This window comes from Camelina sativa, chromosome 15 (assembly GCF_030686135.1).
Source record: "Camelina sativa cultivar CO46 ecotype springtype chromosome 15, ASM3068613v1".
NCBI lineage: Eukaryota > Viridiplantae > Streptophyta > Magnoliopsida > Brassicales > Brassicaceae > Camelina > Camelina sativa.
In genome coordinates this window covers 30,351,709-30,359,680 of record NC_141894.1, presented here as the reverse complement: position 1 = coordinate 30,359,680, position 7,972 = coordinate 30,351,709, and the positions used below count along the sequence as shown (strand labels likewise).

General features: G+C 34.8%; 1 protein-coding gene and 1 long non-coding RNA gene across 2 annotated transcripts; both read left to right on the top strand.

The window, feature by feature from the left end:
• Window positions 1-447: 447 nt before the first annotated feature.
• LOC147927354 (uncharacterized) lies at window positions 448-2,772 on the top strand. Its single transcript, XR_015582745.1, has 4 exons — window positions 448-1,082; window positions 1,159-1,304; window positions 2,080-2,145; window positions 2,230-2,772. It is a non-coding gene; the product is annotated as an uncharacterized LOC147927354 (long non-coding RNA).
• Window positions 2,773-5,277: 2,505 nt separating this feature from the next.
• Window positions 5,278-6,623, top strand: LOC147927353 (uncharacterized). The gene is made up of 2 exons (XM_087487419.1): window positions 5,278-5,796; window positions 5,946-6,623. The coding sequence occupies exons 1-2, from the start codon at window positions 5,278-5,280 to the stop codon at window positions 6,621-6,623; spliced, it is 1,197 nt and encodes a 398-aa protein (XP_087343545.1).
• Window positions 6,624-7,972: the final 1,349 nt, after the last annotated feature.

Here is a 7,972-nt window from a genome sequence, read left to right as displayed (position 1 = left end):
AATCACTAACATAACCTTATAATTTTGTTACACCAGTTTTTTTGGAAGAACGTAATTTAATAGTTTTACTGTATTTAATGCCAAATTAACCCAATATCTCTGATATGGTATAAAACCCATATTTAAATCTGAAATTGCATTGCAGGGGACCATAAGAATAAAAATAAATTTGCAATTTTATTTTTTAAATTTAAAAATTCTGTATATAGATACAAAGATAAATACTTTTATAGATGTAAATGAGACCTCAGAAGTTTGAAAAGAATTACACATCCATAAATTAGAACAATGTTGAATTTAACGCATAAAAAGAAGGTTCACTAAACCCTACAAGATACTACCTTGAGAACCCAAACTGGGTAATAGCATTGCACACGAACATGATATAGAATAATTGTTTGCAAAATTAGAAAATGAAATAGAATGTTGAACCAATAGAATAGAATAGACGGAAATACTCATGTATCATAAGCTTCTGACGAAGCTTCACTTTGATTAGCGAGTCCACAACCTCTCATGCCTTTGAATCAGCCGTCGTTGTTGATGGCCGTTGTAAAACCACAAAATTTTCTTTCGACGCATCGATTTTTTATAATGGAGAGTCCATAGATCTTCTATTTCGATTGGAGAAGATGACCCAGAAAAAAAAAAAAAAAAATACTTTCCGTTCTGTTTTTAGAGAGAAAAACAGAGTGATAGTCGAGCATCTAATCAAAGCCCCAATTGAAATCTCTATTTGCCGAATCGATTCCCAGTCTCTTCTAGCCGTTGTTCCTCCGATCCAGTCACAGTCCAAGCGAGTGGAGAGAGTTTTTGAAACAAAGTCAGATACTTTTATATATATAAATAGAGCTCGAAAGCGTTATAACTTATAAACAAACTCGCCGGAGACGACGACACAGCAAAAAAAAACTAGAGTTTTTAATGGAGAAGAAGGAAGAGAACGGTATTGATGATGGGAAACAATCGGGTCGGGTCATAAACGGACCCACTAACCCGATGGTCACACCTCTGCTCAATGATCTTTACCAATTCACCATGGCTTATGCTTACTGGAAACTGGCAAACAATCTGAGCGATCTGTATGTCAAATAAAACTCCTTAATTTGAATCTTTTGAATCCAAAAAAGTTTCATCTTTTTAGATTCTCTCTTTCAGGGAAAGATTTGTATTTTCGTAAGAACCCGTTTGGTGGAGAGTATACTATCTTTGCTGGTTTAGAAGAATGCATCAAGTTCCTCGCTAATTTCAATTTGACTGATCAATAGATCGATTTCGTTCGTGATTCGTTGCCTGGCTGTGAGGTATATAACAAAACATAAAAAGTTTCGATTTTTTTACTGTTCTGACATTGAAGTGTGTTTAGTGTGTACGCATAAATTGATTGCAAAATCAGATCTCTCTCCGTCAATCGCTGGCAAATCTTTCTTCTACAGCCCAGAAGGAACTTTCTCTCCTTCGTAACTTAACACTAATTTTCTTTGGCTTGTAGGAGAGAGACATAGAGAGACATAGGGTAGGCAACTGTTGATCATGCAACAGGGGTAACAAAGTAAATAATATAGAAAATACAGAGAATATTACCTTCTTTTGGTTAGAATGGTTACTCAATGAAATATAATTTTTTTGTGTGTTATTGCTGCCAATTCCCCTTATAATAAAGCAGTATCGTCTTTTTTAATTAAATAGAGAAAGAATTAGTTATAAAGAAATATAAATACATGCATGTATTGGAAAGAAAACATATACTTTTAGTGAATGTTTGTAGAATCATTATTATGGGTCAAGTGATTTATTGAATATCCAAGCATCTAGGAATTGTAAGATTTTGATTGTTTGATCATTATATAAAATGACTAGCTAGTTATCTGCGCTACGCGCGGAAGTTCTATTATCTATTTATTTTATTTGTATTTATTTTATTGCATTTGTAGTCACAATATTGATGCTGTACATGATGGTTAATCGAACAACCGCCAAAGTAGCGTAATAGAGTTGTAGTTTTGTTACCCTGACTCCATGTAATGATTGTTTGTCTTTTTCTAGCATTGATCGGTTTTTGCTTTGCTTTGTTTCCAGTCCAGCTTATCTAATTAGAGTTTTCCTTCCACAATATTACCAATGCATACCATTAATTTTGTAAAGGTAAATACTACTACTGTTCGTAAATATTCCAATCCTGAATCTGTGTTGTTTTTGTGATAATATTCTTGAATTCGTTTTATGTAGTGTGCCTCAACATTTTGACTTCTGAGGTATTTCTCCATGAGGTCTTTGTCTCTATTTATTGTTGATAATGGATTCATATCTTGCGGCCTTAAGTTGATATTCTTGTATACTCGATTGTCTCGGGCTGCCTTTGCAAGTTGTGGTGATGCTTCCAATATATGTCTTACGTTTTTGCGGGAAACACGAGCAATTCGTGCCATTATATCTCTAAGGATGTCATTTGGGAGTTCTTCTAGAGTGTATGGTTTTACTTGGTACATTTTTTTTCTATGTTTCTTTTGAATTTTTTTGGTCATAACTTTTCATGTACTTTATAGTGTTGATGTGCGTTGGAGTTATGTTTTGGTATTATGGCTTAATTGTTAGTTTGTCTTTATTGTTGGTTAATTGTGTGTTTTATATTGAGGTTTTATGTAGTATTGCCGTTACCTCTTCTGAGTATTTGTGTTTAGTGGTGTTTTTGTTTATTATCGATTGTGTGAATAATTTTATTGTGTGGCTTGATCTCAAAAAAATTAAATTCTATTTTAAATTTATTATGAACTTGTTGGTCTATACTTTTAAAATTTAAGACATATACTGTATTGAAGTTGTTGATGGTCTTCGAATTAACCCTTTGCTCTTTTTTTTGTCCTAAATACTATTAATTATTATAATGTATTAAAATTAAGTAGTTTTCAGAGAAAAATATATTTTTAGGTAACTTTTTTTTAGTGTTTTAATGAAACCACCTTTAATTTGTATAACAGATTACAATAACCTAAATGTTTTTGTTAGCAATTTTTTTTGTCTTTATTAATGGATCTAGATGTTGTTTTTAATATTGTGGGCCTTTTTGATATATTGGTGAGAGTTGAAGGATTATTTGTAATTTTTTTGGTTGTCAAAATTAGAAATTAGAAATAAGAAGTAAAACATTTAGGTTTAATATGGACTTGTTATGAACAAATAAATTAAAAACTGCTTAAATGGGTAAGTGTTTAAAAATAGACCCAAAAAATAAGAATGAGTTGCTGATGTGGCAGCACCAGAAATGAGGAAAGATAACTATATACAGTAGAACCTCTATAAATTAATACTCTTTAAATTAATACTTGCTATAAATTAATAAATTCTTTTGGTCCCGAGTTGGGCCAGTGTAAAAAATGACACATTTCGATAAATTAATAAGATAATATTTTTTTTGGAAATCCTATGTAAAAATATAGTACCATCAATATCATAAATTAATAATCAAATAATATTAATATATATATATATATATCCAAGAAAATCTAGTGAAATACTGAAATATGACTCTATTATTGTTTGCATATTCTTGAATTTGCATTCTTATTGGAGCTCATCTCTAATATCTTTCATTGTCGTATTCTCAAATCACATCCAAAAATTATGAAGAGTTCTAAATGAGATAATTGCTTCTTTATATGTAACTGGTTTTAAAATTATCGCAATATCTTATTCAACTTCATCATTACCATGAATGATACTAGTAGAAATTTCTTCTAAACTCTAAACTTCTAACATCTATCATTTTTACCTAAACTCTAAACTTAGCAATTACAATAGACAAGATAATAAATTAAGAAATTTTTTAAAAAAATATGAATGATAACAAAAGTATCTTATTTTGTAATACATAATTTTCAAAATTATGAAAATTAAAAATCTCTTCATAAATTAATATTTTATTAATTTATTGATAAATTAATTTATTAATTTATCAATAAATTAAAACCTCAATAAATTTCATGGTCCCGACCTTATTAATTTATAGAGGTTCTACTGTATATATATTCAGCATGTACGTATAACTCTCTTTTTTTGTGTGCTTAAAGCATGTATAAATTACAATCAAAGTTGTAGATTATTGAAGTGAAGTTACTATGATTGCGATGGTTATAAATTTATAATGACAGCTCAGACATGTCCATGTGAAATAACGATGCGGTTCATCTCTTTAAAACTAATATAAACTTTAAACGAGATCCGATTGTTTGATTCAACGTGTTGTTTAATAGCTAACCATGTGACTCATAAGCTTACTCAGTGTTATAAATTGAAATCTTAATTAATCTTACCTAGTAAAATATAACATTTTCTTCAAAAGAATAATCAAAAGTTTAGAAGAAATCCGATATACCAACCAATCAAAATTTATGTATGGGACAAAATATTGTATTTAAATCTTAAACGGAAGCATATATAAATATTCACTTTGATGTACTCTCTTCGCCAATGCGACCCTCCTGTCACCTTATCTTTTTATACTATGCACCAAAGTTTTTATTGCCAACCTTCAAAAGGCGGAAAGGTCTAAACTTATAACGGGTATCAAGGTGTTAAGGTTTCTCCGGCGATCTCGCACTTATTGTTTGCAGATGATAGTCTGTTTTTTTTGTCGGACTACAAAAGAGCAGTGTGAAGTTGTTTTAGGGATTCTACGACAGTATGAACGGATTTCTGGGCAGCGGATTAACTTTCATAAGTCCTCGGTTCAGTTTGGATGCGGGTGTGCGTGAAGAATTAAAAGGTATTTTGGGCATTACTGCCTTAGGTGGTATGAGTTCATATCTAGGCATCCCAGAAAGTCTTGGTGGATCGAAAACAAAAATCTTTTCTTTCGTTCAGGATCGGTTGCAAAAACGAGCTGGTGGCTGGCCTGCTAGGCTATTGTCTCGGGGGGGGGGGGGAAGAGGTTATGATCAAATCGGTGGCGACCGCCGTTCCTACTTTTGTTCTGTCCTGTTTTCTTCTGCCGAAAACAGTTACTCGGAAACTTACTAGTGCGATCTCTAATTTCTGGTGGAGCTCTTCGGGAGAAACAAGAGGGTTACATTGGATCGCTTGGGATAAGTTATGTTGTGATAAGATGGAGGGAGGTTTGGATTTTTGGTGTCTGGATGATTGCAATACCGCACTGTTGGCTAAGCAACTATGGCGGTTGATTTCAGTTCCAGATTCTTTATTTGCAAAGGTTTTCAAAGGTCGATATTATAGACATTCTGATCCACTGGATATTATAGACATTCTTATGGATGGCGGAGCATGGTTTCTGCTCGCTCTCTGGTAAACAAAGGACTCATTAAACGGGTAGGATCGGGAGATTCCATTTTAGTATGGTCTGATCCCTGGATTCCTGCTCAATCCCCGAGATCAACAATGCATTCAGGATCGCCAGTCGATCCTACGCTTAGAGTTGAAACTTTTATTGACCGGGGCTCGCACTCCTGGGATTTGGCCTTGCTTTCGGCCTCTTTTGAGCCGGAGGATGTTGCCTTTATTTCTGCTTTACCTCTTGGTAATCTGACCACACGGGATAGCTTGGGTTGGCAATTGACAAAAACCAGTGTATACACCGTTAAATCTGGATATCAAGCTTTGCGTCAGAAACCGGAATCTGACTCCCCGGTCTCTGGCCCCAATATTATTCCTCTCCAGGCATTTGTATGGCAGCTTCGGTGTCCACCAAAAATTAGACATTTTTTGTGGAAAGCAATTACGGGTTGCATGGCGACAACAGCTAATCTGCGGAGACGTGGACTGAGATGTGATGTGGAGTGTGAGGTGTGTGGAGGGACGGAGGAGACAATCAATCATGCTCTTTTTTATGCCCTCCGGCTTGTCAGGTTTGGGGTTTGTCCCCATTTCCGACATCCTCAGGTAGTTTTTCTTCAGACTCTGTCTACATGGACTCTTTATTTTGGAGATTTCAGGACGTTCCTTCGGTGGAGGTGTTCCCGTGGATTCTCTGGTATATCTGGAAGGCCATAAATGATAAGTTATTCAGCAATTTGGATTCCAATCCATTAGCGATTTTACAGATAGCGGAAGAGGAAGCAAAGCTTTGGTTTCTGGCCCAGGAGAACTCTTTAGGATCTTTACCTCATAATGGGTCCCGACCTATCTCTGCCTCTACGGTTCATACGAGTATTGCGGTTAATAGATATGGAACCAGTCACCAGTGTTATGTGGATGGATCTTGGAAGGCGACGGACCAGTTTACTGGCAGAGGATGGCACTGCATTTCTCCTGAGGGAGAATTTCCCACTATGGGTGCATCTAACTCTCGCCGTAGTTTGTCACCCCTCCATGCGGAAGTCGAAGCGCTTATTTGGGCAATGCGGTGTATGATTGGTGCAGATAATGAGAAAGTTGTTTTTCTCACAGGCTGTTCTGACTTGGTGAAGATGGTGTCTTCGCCTTCTGAGTGGCCTGCTTTCAAGACATATTTGGACGTAATTGAAGAAGATAAGGATGAATTTCTTTCTTTTTCTGTAGTTCAGATTCCCAGATCACAGAATGGTAGTGCGGACAAGCTGGCGCGTCGTGCTAGAGTGGAGTCGCATCCTATTACCTTTGTGAACAGTTTTCCTGCTAATTGGCTCATTTGAGCTGATTTGTACTCTACTGGCAAAAAAAAAAAAAAAAAAGATGTACTCTATACAAGTTAACTTTCAAAATTTGACATTAATTTACCGTAATCTTAGTCAAAAAACTAAACAAAAATAAGATATAATGCACACCTTTACATTAGTCGATAACATATTATTTGGAAATTTAATTAAAATATTAGTAATTTTTGAAAAAAAAATTATTGTGATACATTTTTTTTTCCACAAGATAATTACTTTATTCCTTTTAAGAATTGTCAATACAAAGAGAATCTCGAAACCATGCTGGCTGAGTTACAGACTTAGAGTAAAAAATGTTTTCATGACAACCATATTTTGCTAAGTTATGGGCAGCACTATTACACTCTCTTTTTGTAAAATGAAAAGAAGTTGAATTGAATTGTGAAATTCAATAGTGAATATCTTGAGTCAGGTTTGTTAGAGCTCTTCTCTTCTGAAAACTATTGACAATTTTGATAAGATTCTCATTGTCTCCTTCGAAAAGGACAGTTGTGTATCTTCTAATCCATGATTGTTGCAAATCAACTAGTAAGGCTTTTGTTTCTACTTCAAGTGGAGTTCCAGCATAACCTAGAAACGTTGGACCCCAAGCAAGGGGTGTACCGATATAGTTTCAAATTATTCAGCCACCAGTTGCCTGAAGATTAATCGTATCAAAAGCTACATCAAAATTGCATTTCACCGAAGATTGGGGAAGAACTGTCCACCGATGTGTTTGGTGAAATTTCTCGAGGATCCGTCTTGTTCATCATAATATAAATTTATTCTTGTGTTTCAGCTTGAGCTTGTAAAACAGTTTTAGAAACACTTTCTCTGTAACTGTTAAAGATTGTGTTGTTTCTGGCCTTCCAAATACGCCAAAGAAGCCAAAAAGGTTGTAGAGCATCATGAGAGGAGATGTCCAGTCGAGATGAATAAGATATGAGTGTAGAAATGTTTTCCTCCGCATCATCAGATAGTTGACTCCAATTAAGAGAGGAAGTATTGGCTAATCGCCAAACTGAAATGGCAAAAGGACAGGTAAATAGAGCATGGTTTTATAACTCATCATCCTTTCTGCATCGGGAACAGGTCAATCAATATTCATGCCTCGGGTACGTAGTCTTGTAGTAGTAGGCAAGGCTAGGGATATGGTACGCCAGAGAAAATATTTGATCTTTGTCATTATGCACAGTATACATATATTATTCTTTAATTCAACAGACCCGTGTGGGATGTTAGGATGAGGATTATCATCAGTAGGATCATGAGTTAGGAACCAATAACCTGATCTGACTGTGTAATCTCCAGAGAATGTGTAGTTACAAATTAATTGATCCGGCTTATCT

Excerpts from the sequence above, each read along its gene's own strand:
- LOC147927353 (XM_087487419.1), top strand. The coding sequence starts at position 5,278 with ATGGTTTCTGCTCGCTCTCTGGTAAACAAAGGACTCATTAAACGGGTA. Across the intron at positions 5,797-5,945 it reads GATGTGATGTGGAGTGTGAG|GACGTTCCTTCGGTGGAGGT; the intron begins GTGTGTGGAGGG and ends TGGAGATTTCAG.